The 21,066-nt window shown below is 31.0% G+C and overlaps 2 protein-coding genes and 1 pseudogene across 3 annotated transcripts; all 3 read left to right on the forward strand.

Annotated features, from left to right (window-relative positions):
• The first annotated feature begins 3,366 nt into the window (after positions 1-3,366).
• On the forward strand, positions 3,367-4,599 carry LOC148929657 (receptor-like protein EIX2). The gene is made up of 2 exons (XM_089056976.1): positions 3,367-3,571; positions 3,881-4,599. Exons 1-2 carry the CDS (start codon positions 3,367-3,369, stop codon positions 4,561-4,563), a joined length of 888 nt encoding a protein of 295 aa, XP_088913102.1. The 3' UTR covers positions 4,564-4,599.
• Positions 4,600-8,925: 4,326 nt separating this feature from the next.
• LOC125216618 (receptor-like protein EIX2) lies at positions 8,926-11,588 on the forward strand (annotated as a pseudogene). The gene is made up of 2 exons (XR_016128671.1): positions 8,926-11,303; positions 11,414-11,588. The product of XR_016128671.1 is annotated as a receptor-like protein EIX2 (transcript).
• Positions 11,589-16,506: 4,918 nt separating this feature from the next.
• On the forward strand, positions 16,507-19,653 carry LOC148929658 (receptor-like protein EIX2). Its single transcript, XM_089056197.1, has 2 exons — positions 16,507-19,323; positions 19,434-19,653. The coding sequence occupies exon 1, from the start codon at positions 16,522-16,524 to the stop codon at positions 19,309-19,311; it is 2,790 nt and encodes a 929-aa protein (XP_088912323.1). The 5' UTR covers positions 16,507-16,521; the 3' UTR covers positions 19,312-19,323; positions 19,434-19,653.
• Positions 19,654-21,066: the final 1,413 nt, after the last annotated feature.

Raw genomic sequence — 21,066 nt, forward strand, 5'->3', positions numbered from 1 at the left:
CAATTGTTATAAGCTATGTAAGCCAAAATATCAGAATAAGCTTCAAATTAAAAGAATCAAAATGTCAAGTTTAATTCCAATACACCGATTAAAACACATGATGTCAACAGAATAATTAATATGTACGCATAAATCATGTCAACAGAGCATAAATCACCAACATAACACAACAAAATAATGTTAATGAAACAGAAAGTGAAGAAAGAGCATGGCAACAACACAAAATATTTACCAAGGAACATAAATCATGTCAACAGATTATCAAGTCATGTCAACAGAGAATGAATCAACAACATAACAGCTTTAGTTATCTCTAAAAAGGTGGCTGCACTCTTGTAAAATTCTTAGACAATTGTTATAAGCTATGTAAGCCAAAATATCAGAATAAGCTTCAAATTAAAAGAATCAAAATGTCAAGTTTAATTACAATACACCGATTAAAACACATGATGTCAACAGAATAATTAATATGTACACATAAATCATGTCAACAGAGCATAAATCACCAACATAACACAACAAAAAATGTTAATGAAACAGAAAGTGAAGAAAGAGCATGGCAACAACACAGAATATTTACCAAGGAACATAAATCATGTCAACAGATTTTCAAGTCATGTCAACAGAGAATGAATCAACAACATAACAGTTTTAGTTATCTCTAAAAAGGTGGTTGCACTCTTGTAAAATTCTTAGACAATTGTTATAAGCTATGTAAGCCAAAATATCAGAATAAGCTTCAAATTAAAAGAATCAAAATGTCAAGTTTAATTACAATACACCGATTAAAACACATGATGTCAACAGAATAATTAATATGTACACATAAATCATGTCAACAGAGCATAAATCACCAACATAACACAACAAAATAATGTTAATGAAACAGAAAGTGAAGAAAGAGCAGGACAACAACACAGAATATTTACCAAGGAACATAAATCATGTCAACAGATTTTCAAGTCATGTCAACAGAGCATAAATCAGCAACATAACACAAAAAAATCATCTTAATAAAAATCAAACCAAACTACCTCCACCATTCATAAATCATGTCATCAGATTTTCAAGTCACATCAATGCAAATCAAAAGACTTAGGAAAATTACTCCTATAGTTATCTCTAAAGAGGTGACTGCACTCTTATAAAATTCTTAGACAATTGTTATAACTTATGTAAGCCAAAATATCAGAAAAAGCTTCAAATTACAAGGATCAAAATATCTAGTTTAATTAGAATACACTTATTGAAACACACGATGTCAACAGAATAATTAACAAATACACATAAATAATGTTAATGAAACAGAAAGTGAACAAAGAGCAGGGCAACAACACAGAATATTTATCAAGGAACATAAATCATGTCAACAGATTTTCAAGTCATGTCAACAGATAATAAATAAACTACATAACACAACAAAGTAATGTTAAAGAAACAGAATGTCAACAAAGAGCTCATAACCCATACTTTTCCCTTGAAAGCTCACAACAAATTAAGAAAAAAGGGTTAAACAGTCTACACCAATGATTTCCTCAGTCAAGAATTATTGATCTAATTTCTAAAGTAGCTTCAGATAAATCAGAAAATTACCCCTACAGTTATATATAAAGACATGGCTGCACTCTTGTAAAATTCTTAAACAATTGATATAAGTTATGTTAACCAAAATATCAGAACATGCTTCAAAATACCAGAATACACCAATACAAACACACTATGCAAACAGAATATTTAACAAGTACACATAAATCATGTCAACAGAGCATAAATCACCAACATAACACAAATAAATAATGTTAATTAAACAGAATGTCCACAAAGAGAATAACAACAACACAGAATATTTACCAAGTAACATAAATCATGTCAACAGATTTTCAAATCATGTCAATAAAGCATAAATCAGCAACATAACACAAAAATTTCATGTTAATGAAAATCAAACAAAACTACCTCCACCATTCGTCGACGTAGACTCGGAATAAGATGAAGAATCCATCAAATAACACTTAGCTGTTGATTATGAACTGAAATCAAACCTGAAGATGAGAAAAAAAAAAAAAAAACTAATTACGAACAAATTTAACTGGGCATAAACAAATAAAGGATAAAAACAGAATAAAAGTGGGTATAATCGACCGAAAAACGTCAAAATCAACAGAGAAATCCGTCGAAAATCCGTCGAACTGTTCGTCTATTTTTCGAAAATTGAAGCACAAATCAGATATCATTGAAATCGTTGAAATCGTCTGAGTCTAATTTCGTGAATCAATCGAATCATAATCGAATCATAAATCGAGAATCAGTGATAGTATTGAATTGTTAAAATCTCAGCAGAATCGCCCGATGCGTGAACTATGTCTCAGCAAAACCCTAAATTAAAACGCAAAAAGACAATTATACTCTTTCATATTAAACTAATCTAATAATATTTATTGTGTGGCAAATTCTGGACCACTCATTTAATAAAAATGAGTGGCTGATATTGCATCTCATTTCTCAATTAGCCTAAATAATCTCAATTGATCATGATCCTATATATATATATATATAGGGATGTAATTAAATGCAAACTCTAAATATTGTACAAACTCCAAACTATGATCTGGACCGTTAGAAAATATCAACAGATCATGAAATAATAGCAACAAAAAATGTCAACACAATGTCAACGGTTGATATTGTGTTGAAATTGTGTTGACATTGTATTGATATTGTGTTGACATCAAAATCTGAAAATTTTATACTGTGTTGACATTGTGTTGATATTGTGTTGAAAAAGTTTGGAGTTTGTACAATATATTAGTTTGCATTTTATCACTACCCTATATATATATATATATATATATATATAGGGGTGTACTAATATGCTAACTAATTTTAAAGTGCTAACGTACATCCAACCACGTGCTGCCACGTGGCACGAAAAATGCAATATTGTATACAGAAAAATGCAATATGCATTTGTCAAAGTTATAATTGAATTTCGACAGATTGCATTTTTGTTATATGCAGATTGCATTTTTTATTGTTGAGTTTTGCATTTTCGATATTGACTATTTAATTTGCATTTTTTATCTATACGGATAGCATTTATATATGTGAAAATGCAAAACCTAACAATATAAAATGCAATTATGTGAAAATGCAAAACTTAACAATAAAAAATGCAATTTTTCTATAACTAAAATGCAATCTGCGGAAATGCATGAACAACTTCACAAATGTGTATTGCATTTTTATATATACAATATTGCATTTTTCGTGCCACGTGGCAGCACGTGGTTGGATGTACGTTAGCACTCTAATTAAGGATGCGCCCTAGTACTCCCCTATATATATATATATATATAGATGAAGAATATGTATATAAATGGAAACAATAAGCCTGAGACTCTTCGCCTCTCCAATAATCTGTTGGAAGGACAGGTTCCCAACTGCTGGGAGAAAATGCCGGGATTAAACTCCATCAATTTGGCTAACAACAAATTTTCAGGTGAAATACCTGCCTCGTTGGTCGAGTTACGAAACCTTGGTGCCCTACAGATGCATGGTAATAATTTATCTGGTGAGTTGCCTTATAGTTTGAGACATTGCCAAGCATTGAGAATCATTGATGTTGAAGGGAACAAGTTAACAGGAGAGATCCCCACTTGGATTGGCCAGTTGCATAGCATGCTAATTCTAAATCTTCGCGGAAATAAATTGCATGGCAGTATTCCTTCCCAGATATGCAATCTTACAAATATTCAAATTCTGGATTTGTCGATTAATAACTTTTCTTCAATAATACCTGATTGCTTCAACAATTTTACTGTCTTGTCTAGAAAGTATATCCAAAATCTAGAATTTGATGAAATTCTTTTTGTTTCGCTAGACCTTATGAATGGAAATAAGCACAATGGATATTCATCATTTCAATGGAAAGGCAAGGAATCGGATTATTGGAATAATGTCAAATGGCTCAAACTCATTGATTTTTCTAGCAATAGATTGACCGGAAACATTCCCAAATCGTTTTCCACTTTGAGGGGATTAATATCCTTGAATCTATCAAGAAATAGTTTGACAGGATATATAATTCCAGATATTGGTAATATGGAGGTGCTAGATGCTCTTGATTTATCTCACAACCAACTCTCTGGCAAAATACCTACAAGTTTAGCAAAGATAAACACTCTTGGTTTTCTTGATTTGTCGAACAACGATTTGTCCGGAAAAATTCCAACGGGCACTCAACTTCAGAGCTTCAATGCATCGGCTTATGATGATAATGATGGACTATGTGGCGACCCTCTACCAAAGTGCCCCGGAGATATCTTGAGGCCATCCACCACTAATTCGAAGGGAAACATGAATGAGAAAGACAGCGTCTTCTCATTTATGCAAGAAGTTGGGATATCAATGGGCTTTGGTTTTATCTTTGGATTTTGGGGAGTTATTGGTACATTCATATGGAAGAAATCATGGAGAATTGCATTCTTCAACTTGTTGGATGTTGTCGGAGATTGGTTCTATGTCAGGATTACTGTGTTTGTATCCAAATGGAGAAGAAATTGAAATGCAATACAGGTAATATCAACTACATTTCATTTACTCGAATTTGTTACATTCACATTACTTTAAAATATTGCAACCAAGATTTTATTTTTTAGATTGATAACATTACCAATTTTTTCAGCGGTGACACTACTCGCTTTAGAGATGAATCAAGGTGAACAATCTCTTAGCTGGTGATCTTATTTCTAAGTTATTGTAATTTTAATGTTTTAGTGTTTTTACTTTCCTTTGTAAACTGTATGTTGGTATGTACTCTCTCCGTCCCTGAAAATTTGTCCTCTATTTCCTTTTCCGTCTGTCCCACAAAATTTGTCCCCTTTGGAATTTACCTAAAATAGACTATCAAAATACCCTTTACTTTTCCCCCAAATTCTAATGTGGGACCCATACTTCACTACACATCTGCATTTAATACAAAGTCAAACACATTTTCTTAAAACTCGTGACCGGTCAAAAGGGGACAAAATATGGGGGACGGAGGGAGTATTTGTTTTTTCTAGGCATGGATGTTTGCGTTTTTGTACTTTCACTCACTCTGTTTTCATAGTAGGAAAATGCTATGCTTATGCAATATTTTTCTCTAAACTATAAATAGCCAACAATATATACCCTGGGTGTTTAAGAAATTGGACTTTCTTAATAATTTTTCTTTTACTAGTCGAGTCTAACTAAAAAAAAAAATTAATTCTTCATTTTACTAATGAGAAAATCATGTACAATTTTTAAATTCTACCAACATATTGAATTTGTTAATCATGGTCAAACAAAAACTATTTAAAAAATTTGGTTTTGAAAATAAAAACATGGTACTCCCAATGTGTTATGTATTTTGAATAACAAAATTAATTTAGTAATGAATAATAATTAAAATGTCAAATTACCTAATGGGCCTAAACTGATATTGCTGAAACAAAGTCCACCTAAGGGAGGTTGATCAACTTTAGGTGGGCTTAAAATGGGCCGAAAATTAATGTCACTATCTTTTAATCATTTTATATCGTTTTTATTTCGACAATTTTAGTATAACTATAATTCACTAACTAAACTGACACAAATTAGGTGACTTATATCTCTGAGTTATTGGTTGAAATTAGAGGAGTGTTTTACTAATCCAACAATTTATTGTATGATTTTTTTTCAAAAACTAGTACATAAAATAGTAAAATTTGTAATAACATATGTCATGACAGAAACATAACTTTGCTAATTTGTAATTTTTCTTTGATTTTCAATTCTTACGAGAAATTATATTATTAATTTATGATCAGTACTATACCAGATATATTCTTATCTTTTACTCCCTCCGTCCACAAACAATAGATCTATTGTTGTTCGGCACAGGTTTTAATGTAGAATTGGTAAAGTAAGAGAGATGAGGAAAAAAAGTAGGTAAAGTAAGAGAGATATGGAGAAAAAGTGAGTAAAGTATGAGAGATAAACTTTCCATTTTAGAAAGTGATCTATTTTTTGTGGACGTCCCAAAATGGCAAAAGTGATCTATTTTTTTTGTACGGAGAGAGTATTTTTTTTATTTGAGAATTTATTATCATCGTATATAATCACTACGAATTGTCTTTCAATTTATTATGTACAATATTTTAAGTCTTTTTGTCTTTTTTTCCATTGATTTTGAACGCAATTCTTACGTTAAATTTTGTTTATATCTTGGAATAAGTGCTCAATTTACGAAATAGTTTCCATTGTATTTACTTTTATTCGTATACTTTATGTTGGTGACTTGGTGTGTCTTGCTTCTTTAAATGAAAATGTGTTTTTTTTCGTAGTCTAAGACAGACAAATACACAATGCATTAACCTTGATTTCAAAAGACTGGATAGAATTGAAATTTACTGAATATAATCACGATTTCATCGACTCCACGTCACTCGTATACAGGGGCGGAGCCAGTCCTTAAGCAGTCGGGGCAAACGCCCCCCTCACCTTTATAAATATATAAATTCTTCATATTGTTGATGATAAAATTCTAGTAATCATGGTCAACGAACTACTCCTATACTTAAACAAGATAAATTAGAGTCGACTAGTAAAGAAAAATTATTAAGAAAGTATAGTTTCTTAAACACCCAATTCTTTCACACTATTTATATGAGGTCCAGACCCGAGAAGGAAACTAAAATATGAAAAAAAAAAATGAACAAGCTGTAGACATGAACCCCTATAGAAGTATAGAATTCTATAAGTCCTAAGAAAAAAATGAGAAAATGAAAAAGTAGAGAATTCTAGAAGAAAAAAAAAAGTAGGATGAAAACTTTAGAACAAACATATATACGTAGAAAATGAACCCCTACATTGTTCGTTCAACGTATTAGTAAATTAACACATTTCTTAATAATTTCTCTTTTACTAATCGACTCTAACTAAACTGAAAAATATAATTCATGTTGAACTAATTAGTGAATTCTTCATTTTACTAATGAGAAAATCATGTACAATATTTAAATTCCGCCAAAATATTCAATTTTTGTTAATCTAGGTCAAACAAAAAATATTTAAAAATTGGTTTTGAAAAGAAAAACATGTTACCCCAAATGATTTATATATATATGAATTACGAAATTAATGTAATGAATAATAATTAATTAAACGACAAAACTAATGGGCCTAAACTGATATTGCTTAAACAAAGACCACAACGGAGGTTGATAAAATTTAGCTGGGCCTAATGGGCCCAATAATTAATGTCACTATCTTTTAATCGTTTTATTTCTGTAATTTTTATTTTCTTATCTATAAGTATAACCATTATTCACTATACTAAACTCACACAAATTGGGTGACTTATATTGGTTGAAATTAGAGGAGTGTTGTACTAATTTAATTGCGTTTCATCATCCATAATTAATCCAACAAATTTTTTAAGATAATTCAAAAATTAGTAGAAAATTTATAATAACACATGACATGACACAAATAACTCTAGGAAAAAAAATCATGAACACAAAATATATTAGTTTTTAATATAATCAAACATAACTTTGCTATTTTGTGAAATAACTTTTCTTTGAATTTGGGCTCAAGTTCTTACACGAAATTATACTACCTATTGTTTATGAATCAGTCAACTCATCTGAGTTTTTTGTATTTGTTTTGAATACCACATATATTTTATCTTTTCTTTTGTATTTATTGGAGAATTTATAATCTTCGTATATAATCATTACGAATTGTCTTCCAATTTATTATGTAATATTTTAATTGATCATGAATTAGTCAAACTTCGCTTTACTATTGGTCCTTTTCCGTTGATTTTTAACGCAATTCTTACGTTAAACTTTGTTTATATATCGGAAGAAAAGTGATTAATGTAAAACTATATAAAATGCATAGTTAAAAAATAAATTTCAGCCATTAGATGAATTTTTAAAACATGGAGTTCACTATAAGAGCGTTTTCGTGCACTCCGTGTTTTCAAATTCACTAAACATGAATTTGAAAACACGAACCAACTAAACCTAGACCCTTCACTATAATGACATTTGCGTTCAATCCGTGTTTTCAAATCTATGTTACGAACTAAAACGCCTTTATAATAAACTAAAACAAATTTATAGTGACCAAACGCAGTTATAGTGAACTCCGCGTTCTAGCGTATAGTTATGCATTAAAGTAATAGTTGTCCTATATCACTACTCTATGTTGGAAAATTATTTCGTTTTTTAAAACACCAACCCAATTTCTACGCTATGTTATCATGAATTATTTCGTCTTTAATAGTACAATTTTAAGATTGAGAAAATTTTGGTAAGTAGAAAAGAGTCGGATATAAATAAATGAGTTAAAATTTCAAAATATTTATTTTGTAGAATTATTATAACAAAGAATATAACAATAAGTAGTTACATATTTTATAATTTTTCGCTTCGACCAAAATTATGAATATGGTTCGTTCAATTCTTCATTTCATTGATGTAAAAATCATATTGTACAATCTTCATGCATGTACAGTTAAATTTCCACATTAAATTGATGGAAGAATATCTTTGTACATAATCACGAATTATTTTTAGTGATAATAATTTAGTCAACCTTCGCTTTACAATGTGTCTCATTTCTTCTCAGATTTGGAACGCAATCCTTACGTTCAAATTTTTTATATGTTGAAAAAAAATTGCGTAATATAAAAGCTCGGACCTCTTTTTACGTTATACTATATCTTATCATGAATTATATCTTAAAATTTTATTTTTATATGATTTGTGATTATAACTTAGTCAAGTGTCACTTTCTTGTTTTGTTTTTCAAGTTGACTGTCAAATCGTCGAGGTATGTTGGATATCAATTAAGAGATTTTTCCTATTTAAACGGTTACTCTTGAGATACAATTGAGTCTCCTACAAAATACAATTCACTTCAATACATGAGCGAAGAGAGTATGATTTCTGAAAAAAGAATAGCAATCAAATTTGTTCTTGTTGTTCTTTCTTGTGTGTTTGTTTCAGGAGATGCAAAAGTGAGATGCATCGAGAGCGAGAGAGAAGCTCTTCTTAGCTTCAAGAATGGCACCATCGACGAGGATGGTTTTCTCTCGTCGTGGCGAAGCAACGAATGCTGTGAATGGGATGGTGTTGAGTGCAGCAACACCACTGGTCATGTCATCGCCCTCAAATGTCATAATTTTGGATTGCAAGGTGAGCTTCGTTCTTCATTGGTGGAGTTGCATCATTTAATTTATCTTGACCTCAGTTGGAATGATTTCGGAGGCATTCCAATCCCGGAATTCATTGGATCCATTAAAACAGTTGCAACACTTGTCTCTTCATGATTCTAATTTTTCTGGGGTTGTTCCTCCACAGTTTGGAAACCTTACCAATCTACGCTCACTTGATCTCTCGTTTAACTCTTTGACTCCAATGTCTCTTTCTATACTTGGTTTTGTGTTGGAATCACTCCAAATACTAACCTTGTCTGGAAATCAATTCAACGGATCAATCCCAGACCTGAGACCATTTCCTTCGTTGACACACTTGGACCTCTCCGGAAACAACTTTACAGGTCCCGTTCCTCTGAGTCTTGGCCAACTCTCCGAGCTTCAAAATCTAGATCTTTCTTTTAATTCTTTGGAAGGTTTAGTGTCTGAATCCCACTTCATTAAGCTTGATAAGTTAAAGTCCTTAGATTTATCCTACAATCCATTATTGAACTTGGATATTGCCCCTGATTGGAGTCCTCCTTTTCAGTTGAGTATTATATCTTTATCTGAGTGCGATGTGGGTCCATATTTTCCAAAGTGGATACGATCTCAGAGGAATTTGTCATCCCTTGATCTCACTAGTGCCAATATAAGAGATGAAGTCCCTATATGGTTGTGGAATACGTCTTCCTTATTAAATGTCTTAAGTCTCTCCGACAATCAAATAAGTGGTACGATTCCGAATCTCTCATCCACCTCCATCATGTTTATGGATGTTAGTTACAATCAATTCTCAGGTCCTATACCATTATTTCCTGCAACTACTTATGAGATTATGAGTGGAAATATGTTTTCCGGGTCAATTTCATCTATTTGTGAAACACACCACGATCAGCTTGAGACTCTTCGCCTCTCCAATAATCTGTTGGAAGGACAGGTTCCCAACTGCTGGGAGAAAATGCCGGGATTAAACTCCATCAATTTGGCTAACAACAAATTTACAGGTGAAATACCTGCCTCGTTGGTCGAGTTACGAAACCTTGGTGCCCTACAGATGCATGGTAATAATTTATCTGGTGAGTTGCCTTATAGTTTGAGACATTGCCAAGCATTGAGAATCATTGATGTTGAAGGGAACAAGTTAACAGGAGAGATCCCAACTTGGATTGGCCAGTTGCATAGCATGCTAATTCTAAATCTTCGCGGAAATAAATTGCATGGCAGCATTCCTTCCCAGATATGCAATCTTACAAATATTCAAATTCTGGATTTGTCGATTAATAACTTTTCTTCAATAATACCTGATTGCTTCAACAATTTTACTGTCTTGTCTAGAAAGTATATCCAAAATCTAGAATTTGATGAAATTCTTTTTGTTTCGCTAGACCTTATGAATGGAAATAAGCACAATGGATATTCATCATTTCAATGGAAAGGCAAGGAATCGGATTATTGGAATAATGTCAAATGGCTCAAACTCATTGATTTTTCTAGCAATAGATTGACCGGAAACATTCCCAAATCGTTTTCCACTTTGAGGGGATTAATATCCTTGAATCTATCAAGAAATAGTTTGACAGATATTGGTAATATGGAGGTGCTAGATGCTCTTGATTTATCTCACAACCAACTCTCTGGCAAGATACCTACAAGTTTAGCAAAGATAAACACTCTTGGTTTTCTTGATTTGTCGAACAACGATTTGTCTGGAAAAATTCCAACGGTTTTTCCAACGGGCACTCAACTTCAGAGCTTCAATGCATCGTATTATGCCGGTAATGACGGACTATGTGGCAACCCTCTACCAAAGTGCCCCGGAGATATCTTGAGGCCATCCACCACTAATTCGAAGGGAAATATATATGATAAAGACGACGTCTTCTCATTTATGCAAGAGGTTGGCATATCAATGGGCTTTGGTTTTATCTTTGGATTTTGGGGAGTTATTGATTCGTTCATATTGCAGAAATCATGGAGAATTACATTCTTCAACTTATTGGATAACTTATTGGATGCTGTTGGAGATTGGTTCTACGTAAGGATTGTTGTCTTTGTATCCAAATGGAGAAGAAATTGAAATGCAATACAGGTAATATCAACTACATTTCATTTACTCGAATTTGTTATATTCACATTACTTTAAAATATTGCAATCAAGATTTTATTTTTTGAATTTATAACGTTCCCAATTTTTTTCAGCGGTGACACTGCTCGCTTTAGAGATGAAACAAGGTGAACAAACTCGGAGCTGGTGATCTTATTTCTAAGTTATTGTAATTTTAATTTTTTAGTGTTTTTACTTTCCTTTGTAAACTCTATGTTGGTATGTATTTGTTTTTTTCTAGACATGGATGTTTGTGTTTTTGTACGTTCACTCACTTTGTTTTGTTTTCATAGTAGGAAAATGTTATGCTTATGCACTATTTTTCTCTAAACTATAAATAGCCAATAATACCTTGGGTGTTTAAGAAACTTGAGCTTTCTTAATAATTTTTCTTTTACTAGTCGACTCTAACTAAAATAAAAAAATATATAGTAGTTCTTCGTTGAACGTACTAGAGAATTCTTCATTTTACTAATGAGAAAATCATGTACAAATTTTAAATTCCGCCAACATATTCAATTTGTTAATCATGGACAAACAAAAACTATTTCAAAAAATTGGTTTTGAAAATAAAAACATGTTACTCCAAATGAGTTATGTATTTTGAATAACAAAATTAATTTAGTAATGATTATTAATTAAAATGTCAAACCTAATGTCGCTATCTTTCAATCGTTTTTATTTCGACAATTTTAGTATAACTATAATTCACTAACTAAACTGACACAAATTGGGTGACTTATATCTCTGAATTATTGGGTGAAATTAGAGGAGGAGTGTTTTACTAATCCAACAATTTATTGTATACTATTTTTTTTCAAAAAAAATAGTACTCCTAAAATAGTAAAATTTGTAATAACATATGACACGACAAACAACTAGGAAAAAAAATCATAAAAATAAAATTTTATGAGTTTGTAATATCGTCAAACATAACTTTGCTAATTTGTAATTTTTCTTTGATTTTCAACTTCTTACGCGAAATTATATTATTTATGAATCAGTCAAACTTATGTGAGTTTTTTGTATTTGAGTTTTGAATACAAGATATATTTTTATCTTTTGTTTTGTATTTATTGGTGAATTTATTATCTTCGTATATAATCACTACGAATTGTCTGTCAATTTATTATGTATAATATTTTAATGATGATTTAGCTAGTCAACCTTCGCTTTAATATTGTGTCTTTTTTCCATTGATTTTGAACACAATTCTTACGTTAAATTTTGTTTATTTCTTGGAAGGAGTGCTCAATTTACGAAATAGTTTTCATACAAACATATCTAAACGTAAGAATTGCGTTTGAAATTAGTGAAAAGAAAAGACACATAGTCAAGCGAAAATTGACTAAATTAGTATGTGTAAAAATGCATTAAAGTAATAGTTGTTCCATATCACTACTCTATGCTGGAAGATTATTTCGTCTTTTAAAACACCAACCCAATTTCTACGCTATGCTATCATGAATTATTTGGTGTCTGATAGTACAAGTTTTAAGATTGAGATAAATTTGGTACGTAGAAAAAGAATCGGATATAATTGATACTATAAAAATAAAATTTCATAAGATTTTTTTGGAGAATTATTTAAATAAAGAATATAACAATAAGTAGTTATTCTATAATTTTTCGCTTCGACCAAAATAATGAATATGGTTCGTTCAATTCTTCATTTCATTGATGTAAAAATCATATTGTACAATCTTCATGCATGTACAGTTAAATTTCCACATTAAATTGATGGAAGAATATCTTTGTACATGATCACGAATTATGTTTCAATTTATAATGTACAGTACATATTTTTAGTGATAATAATTTAGTCAACCTTTTCGCTTTGCTATGTGTCATTTTTCTTCTCTGATTTGGAACGCAATCCTTACGTTCAAATTTTTTATAAGTTGAAAAACTTTTTCGTAATATAAAAGCTCGGACCTCTTTTTACGTTATACTATATCTTATCATGAATTATATCTTAAAAATTTATTTTTATATGATTTGTGATTATAACTTAGTCAAGTTTCACTTTCTTGTTTTCTGTTTCAAGTGTCACTCACGCGATCTCCGCTCTTCCATAATCTGCAAAATAAATCCCAAATTTAGTGCTCATTCAATTCAATTATTCAAACAAATTAATACAATCAAATACCCTAATCACTCTCGCTCCAAAACGGACTCTTTAATTAAAGTAGTGACTTAGATTATGAAATTATTCTTTTTTCGAAATAAATTTAGAATTAAAGAAATTTAAGTGAAGTATATGACGCACTTAATTAATCAAATCCCCTGATTTGATTGAGTTTCTATAAGTCCTAAGAAAAAAAATGAGAAAATAACGAGATGTAGACATGAACCCCTACATAGTTTGTTTAACGTATTAAGTAGTAAATTAACACATTTCTTAATAATTTTTCTTTTACTAATCGACTCTAACTAAAATGAAAAAGCCTTGCGAAGGAGTGATCAATTGCTAATTAATTACCAATCACAAATTAAGATCAAATCTTGGCCATTAGATTAGGAGATCTAATAGTTGAAATAATGCCACGTGAATTAAATTTTAAATTAAAAAAATTATTAAATAAACTTAAAGGGTACTAATGTCAATTCTCTTTCATGAAAATCATCTCAAAACTTTAAAACTTTAAATTAACATAACTCTCCCGGTTTAATTTATTTTATCGCAAAAAATATATCAAATTAAAGATAATTTTATAAAAATTTTAACGATATCTCAATTACATATGTTCCGACGATGTTCGGGTGATGAAATTTGATAAATTATATTTCGATTTTCGTGCATATTGATAAGCATATTTTATCAATAAATTGAAAACAAAATCTTAACATAGTGAATACAAAATCTCAATATTGTGTAGGTAAAATATCAATAAAAATGTGTTGATATTTTCTTGTCCTTGTGTTATATTCTCATGTCATATTGTGGATATTTGTACACAATGTTGATATAAAAAAATACCCATGAAAATTATCATGTGATAACATAATGATGATATTACCATTTTGTTGATATTTTGTCTACTATTTATTGAGATTTGTGTGTTTTAATCTCATCCACTCATTTCAAAATCCAATAGTGTAGATTTAGTCTTAGTTTTGGATTATGATTCTATAAGCATTAGAATAGGACCCTACTTCGGCTTACAATTTTTAAACTCTGCCAAAATATTCAATTTGTTAATCTAGGTCAAACAAAAAATATTTAAAAATTGGTTTTGAAAGGGAAAACATGTTACCCCAAATGATTTATATATATATGAATTACGAAATTAATGTAATGAAATTAATTAAACAACAAAACTAGTGGGCCTAAACTGATATTGCTGAAACAAAGACCACAACGGAGGTTGATAAAATTTAGCTGGGCCTAATGGGCCCAAAAATTAATGTCACTATCTTTTAATCGTTTTATTTCTGCAATTTTTATTTTCTTATCTATAAGTATAACCATTATTCACTATACTAAACTCACACAAATTGGGTGACATAGATCTCTGAATTATTGGTTGAAATTAGAGGAGTGTTTTACTAATTTAATTGCGTTTCATCATCCATAGTTAATCCAACAATATAGAAGAATATGATTTTTTTTTTCAAAAAATAGTACTATTAGAAAATTTATAATAACACATGACAGGACACAAATTACTCTAGGAATAAAATTCATGAACAAAAAATTTTATGAGTTTTTAATATAGCAAACATAACTTTGCTATTTTGTACATAACTTTTCTTTGAATTTGGACTAAGGTTCTTACGCGAAATTATAGTACCTATTGTTTATGAATCAGTCAAATTCATCTGAGTTTTTTGTAGTATTTGTTTTTGAATACCACATATATTTTATCTCTTATTTTGTATTTATTAGAGAATTTATAATCTTCGTATATAATCATTACGAATTGTCTTCCAATTTATTATGTAATATTTTAAGTGATCATGAATTAGTCAACCTTCGCTTTACTATTTGGTCCTTTTTCCATTGATTTTGAACACAATTCTTACGTTAAATTTTGTTTATATCTTGGAACACTAAATAAAATGCACAATTAAAAAATAAATTTCAGCTATTAGATAAAAAATGGAAGGATGAGATTAGATGAATTTTGAAAACATGGAGTTCACTGTAAGAGTGTTTTGGTTTACTCTGTCTCTGTGTTTTCATATTCGTGTTATGAACTAAACTCCTTTATAGTGAACGAAAACACTGTTATAGTGAACGTTACCTAAACCCTTCCTTATAATGACATTTCTGTACAATCCGTATTTTCAAATCTATGTTACGAAACTAAAAGACCTTTATTATTAATGAATTAAAACAAATTTATAGTGACCAAAACAAATTTACAGTGACCAAAACGCAATTATAGTGAACTTCGTGTTTTAGTCTATAGTTATGCATTAAAGTAATAGTTGTCCCATATCACTACTCTATGCTGGAAAATTATTTCGTCTTTTAAAACACCAACCCAATTTCTACGCTGTACTATCATGAATTATTTGGTGTCTGATAATACAAGTTTTAAGATTGAGATAAGTTTTGTAAGTAGAAAAGAATCGGATATAATTGACACTATAAAAATAAAATTTTATAAGATTTATTTTGGAGAATTATTTAAACAAAGAATATAACAATAAGTAATTATTTTATAATTTTTCGCTTCGACCAAAATAATGAATATGGTTCGTTCAATTCTTCATTTCATTGATGTAAAAATCATATTGTACAATGTTCATGCATGTACAGTTAAATTTCCACATAAAATTGATGGAAGAATATCTTTGTACATAATCACGAATTATGTTTCAATTTATAATGTACATAATTTTAGTGATAATAATTTAGTCAACATTCGCTTTACTATGTATCATTTTTCTTCTCTGATTTGGAACGCAATCCTTACGTTCGAATTTTTTATATGTTGAAAAAAAAAATCGTAATATAAAAGCTCGGACCTCTTTTTACGTTATACTATATCTTATCATGAATTATATCTTAAAAAATTATTTTTATATGATTTGTGATTATAACTTAGTCAAGCGTCACTTTCTTGTTTTGTTTTTCAAGTTGGCTGTCAAATCGTCAAGGTATGTTGGATTTCAATTAAGAGATTTTTCCTATTTAAACTGTTACTCTTGAGATAGAATTGAGTATCCTACAAAATACAATTCACTTCAATACATGAGAGAAGAGTATATGATTTCTAAAAAAAGAATAACGATCAAATTTGTTCTTGTTGTTCTTTCCTGTGTGTTTATTTCAGGAGATGCAGAAGTGAGATGCATCGAGAGCGAGAGAGAAGCTCTTCTTAGCTTCAAGAATGGCACCATCGACGAGGATGGTGTTCTCTCGTCGTGGCAAAGTGACGAATGCTGCGAATGGCATGGTGTTGAGTGCAGCAACACCACTGGCCATGTCATCGCCCTCAAATGTGATAACTTTGGATTGCGAGGTGAGGTTCGTTCTTCATTGCTTGAGTTGCATCATTTAAGTCATCTCAACCTGGATTGGAATGGGTTTGGATCCGTTCCAATTCCAGAATTCATTGGGTCTATGAAACAATTACAACACTTGTCTCTTAAGTATTGTGGCTTTTATGGGAAATTTCCTCCCCAATTAGGGAACCTTACCAACCTACTCTCACTTGCACTCCTTGGGAATGGTTTTGAGGGCGTCCCTCCCGAGTTAGGGAAGCTTACCAATCTACAGTTACTTGACCTTAGTTGGAATTGTCTGAGGATCGTTCCTCCCCAATTGTGGAACCTTACCAACCTACGATCACTTGACCTTAGTGGGAATGATTTTGGAGGCACTTCAATCCCGGAATTCATTGGTTCCATGAAACAGTTACAACACTTGTGTCTTCATAATTCTAACTTCGCTGGGGTTGTTCCTCCACAGTTAGGAAACCTTACCAATCTACGCTTACTTGATCTCAATGAGAATGATTTTGGAGGCACTTCAATCCCGGAATTCATTAGTTCCATGAAACAATTGCAACACTTGTCTCTTCAGGATTCTAAGTTTTCTGGGGTTGTTCCTCCACAGTTTGGAAACCTTACCAATCTACGCTCACTTGATCTTTCTCTCAACTCTTTGACTTCAATGTCTCTTTCTATACTTGGTTCTGTGTTGGAATCACTCCAAATACTAAACTTGTCTGGAAATCAATTCAACGGATCAATCCCAGACCTGAGACCATTTCCTTCGTTGACAGACTTGGACCTCTCCGGAAACAACTTTACAGGTCCCATTCCTCTGAGTCTTGGCCAACTCTCTGAGCTTCAAAATCTATATCTTTCTTATAATTCTTTGGAAGGTTTAGTGTCTGAATCCCACTTCATAAAGCTTGATAAATTAACTACACTGGATTTATCATTCAATCCATTATTGAACTTGGATATTGCCCCTGATTGGAGTCCTCCTTTTCAGTTGAGTAGAATATATTTAGCTGAGTGCGATGTGGGTCCATATTTTCCAAAATGGATACGATCTCAGAGGAATTTGTCATCCCTTGATCTCACTAGTGCCAATATAAGAGATGAAGCCCCCATATGGTTGTGGAATACGTCTTCCATATTAGATATCAGTCTCTCAGACAATCAAATAAGTGGTACGATTCCGAATCTCTCATCCACCTCCATCATGTTTATGGATGTTAGTTACAATCAATTCTCAGGTCCTATACCGTTATTTCCTGCAACTACTCACGTGATTCTGTTGAGGGAAAATATGTTTTCCGGTTCAATTTCATCTATTTGTGAAACTCACCATGATCGGCTTGAGACTCTTCGCCTCTCCAATAATCTATTGGAAGGACAGGTTCCCAACTGCTGGGAGAAAATGCCCAAATTGCTCTCCCTCAATTTGGCTAACAACAAATTTACAGGTGAAATACCTGGCTCTTTGTTCGAGTTACAAAACCTTCTTGCCCTACAGATGCATGGTAATAATTTATCAGGTGAGTTGACTTATAGTTTGAGACATGGCCATAGATTGAGACATGGCCATAGATTGAGAATCATTGATGTTGGAGGGAACAAGTTAACAGGAGAGATCCCCACTTGGATTGGCCAGTTGCATAACATGATAATTCTAAATCTTCGTGGAAATAAATTGCATGGCAGTATTCCTTCCCAAATATGCAATTTAAAACTTATTCAAATTCTGGATTTGTCAATAAATAACTTTTCTTCGATAATACCTGATTGCTTCAACAATTTTACTGTCTTGTCTAGTAAGTATATCCAAAATCTAGAATTTGGTGATTATCTTTTTGGTCCAGTAGACCTTGTGAATGAAAATAAGCACAATGGATATACATCATTTCAATGGAAAGGCAAGGAATCGGAATATTGGAATAACGTCAAACAGCTCAAACTCATTGATTTTTCGAGCAATAGATTGACCGGAAACATTCCCAAATCGTTTTCCACTATGAGGGGATTAATATCCTTGAATCTATCAAGAAATAGTTTGACAGGATACATAATTCCAGATATTGGTAATATGGAGGTGCTAGATTCTCTTGATCTATCTCACAACCAACTCTCTGGCAAGATACCTATAAGTTTGGCAGGAATACACACTATTGGTTTTCTCGATCTGTCAAACAACAGTTTGTCTGGAAAAATTCCAACCGGTACTCAACTTCAGAGCTTCAATGCATCGTATTATACCGGTAATGATGGACTATGTGGCGACCCTCTACCAAAGTGCCCCGGAGATATCTTAAGGCCATCCACCACTAATTCAAAAGGAAATATAAATGATAAAGACGACGTCTTCTCATTTATGCAAGAGGTTGGCATATCAATGGGCTTTGGTTTTATCTTTGGATTTTGGGGAGTTATTGGCTCATTCATATGGAAGAAATCATGGAGAATTGCATTCTTCAACTTGTTGGATGCGGTTGGAGATGGGTTCTATGTCAGGATTGCTGTGTTTGTATCCAAATGGAGAAGAAATTGAAATGCAATACAGGTAATATCAACTACATTTCATTTACTCGAATTTGTTATATTCACATTACTTTAAAATATTGCAATCAAGATTTTATTTTTTGAATTTATAACATTCCCAATTTTTTTCAGCGGTGACACTGCTCGCTTTAGAGATGAAACAAGGTGAACAAACTCGGAGCTGGTGATCTTATTTCTAAGTTATTTTAATTTTAATTTTTTAGTGTTTTTACTTTCCTTTGTAAACTCTATGTTGGTATGTATTTGTTTTTTTCTTAGACATGGATGTTTGTGTTTTTGTACGTTCACTCACTTTGTTTACATAGTAGGAAAATGTTATGCTTATGCACTATTTTTCTCTAAACTATAAATAGCCAATAATACATTGGGTGTTTAAGAAACTTGAGCTTTCTTAATAATTTTTCTTTTACTAGTCGACTCTAACTAAAATAAAAAAATATATAGTAGTTCTTCGTTGAACGTACTAGAGAATTCTTCATTTTACTAATGAGAAAATCATGTACAAATTTTAAATTCCGCCAACATATTCAATTTGTTAATCATGGTCAAACAAAAACTATTTCAAAAAATTGGTTTTGAAAATAAAAACATGTTACTCCAAATGAGTTATGTATTTTGAATAACAAAATTAATTTAGTAATGATTAATAATTAAAATGTCAAACCTAATGTCGCTATCTTTCAATCGTTTTTATTTCGACAATTTTAGTATAACTATAATTCACTAACTAAACTGACACAAATTGGGTGACTTATATCTCTGAATTATTGGGTGAAATTAGAGGAGGAGTGTTTTACTAATCCAACAATTTATTGTATACTATTTTTTTTCAAAAAATAGTACTCCTAAAATAGTAAAATTTGTAATAACATATGACACGACAAACAACTAGGAAAAAAAATCATAAAAATAAAATTTTATGAGTTTGTAATATCGTCAAACATAACTTTGCTAATTTGTAATTTTTCTTTGATTTTCAACTTCTTACGCGAAATTATATTATTTATGAATCAGTCAAACTTATGTGAGTTTTTTGTATTTGAGTTTTGAATACAAGATATATTTTTACCTTTTGTTTTTTATTTATTGGTGAATTTATTATCTTCGTATATAATCACTACGAATTGTCTGTCAATTTATTATGTACAATATTTTAATGATGATTTAGCTAGTCAACCTTCGCTTTAATATTGTGTCTTTTTTCCATTGATTTTGAACGCAATTCTTACGTTAAATTTTGTTTATTTCTTGGAAGGAGTGCTCAATTTACGAAATAGTTTTCATACAAACAAATCTAAACGTAAGAATTGCGTTTGAAATTAGTGAAAAGAAAAGACACATAGTCAAGCGAAAATTGACTAAATTAGTATCTGTAAAAATGCATTAAAGTAATAGTTGTCCCATATCACTACTCTATGCTGGAAGATTATTTCGTCTTTTAAAACACCAACCCAATTTCTACGCTATGGTACGTAGAAAAAGAATCGGATATAATTGATACTATAAAAATAAAATTTCATAAGATTTTTTTGGAGAATTATTTAAATAAAGAATATAACAATAAGTAGTTATTTTATAATTTTTCGCTTCGACCAAAATAATGAATATGGTTCGTTCAATTCTTCATTTCATTGATGTAAAAATCATATTGTACAATCTTCATGCATGTACAGTTAAATTTCCACATTAAATTGATGGAAGAATATCTTTGTACATAATCACGAATTATGTTTCAATTTATAAT

This window comes from Salvia hispanica, chromosome 4 (assembly GCF_029641045.1).
Source record: "Salvia hispanica isolate PSC_SH4W2 chromosome 4, Shi_PSC_v1, whole genome shotgun sequence".
Classification (NCBI taxonomy): Eukaryota; Viridiplantae; Streptophyta; class Magnoliopsida; order Lamiales; family Lamiaceae; genus Salvia; species Salvia hispanica.

What these genes read in the sequence shown, in the direction of transcription:
- LOC148929657 (XM_089056976.1), top strand. Translation starts at nt 3,367, where the DNA reads ATGTATATAAATGGAAACAATAAGCCTGAGACTCTTCGCCTCTCCAAT. An exon ending in GCATGGTAATAATTTATCTG is followed by an intron (nt 3,572 to 3,880) that starts GTGAGTTGCCTT and finishes TTGTTTCGCTAG; the next exon opens with ACCTTATGAATGGAAATAAG.
- LOC148929658 (XM_089056197.1), top strand. Translation starts at nt 16,522, where the DNA reads ATGAGAGAAGAGTATATGATTTCTAAAAAAAGAATAACGATCAAATTT.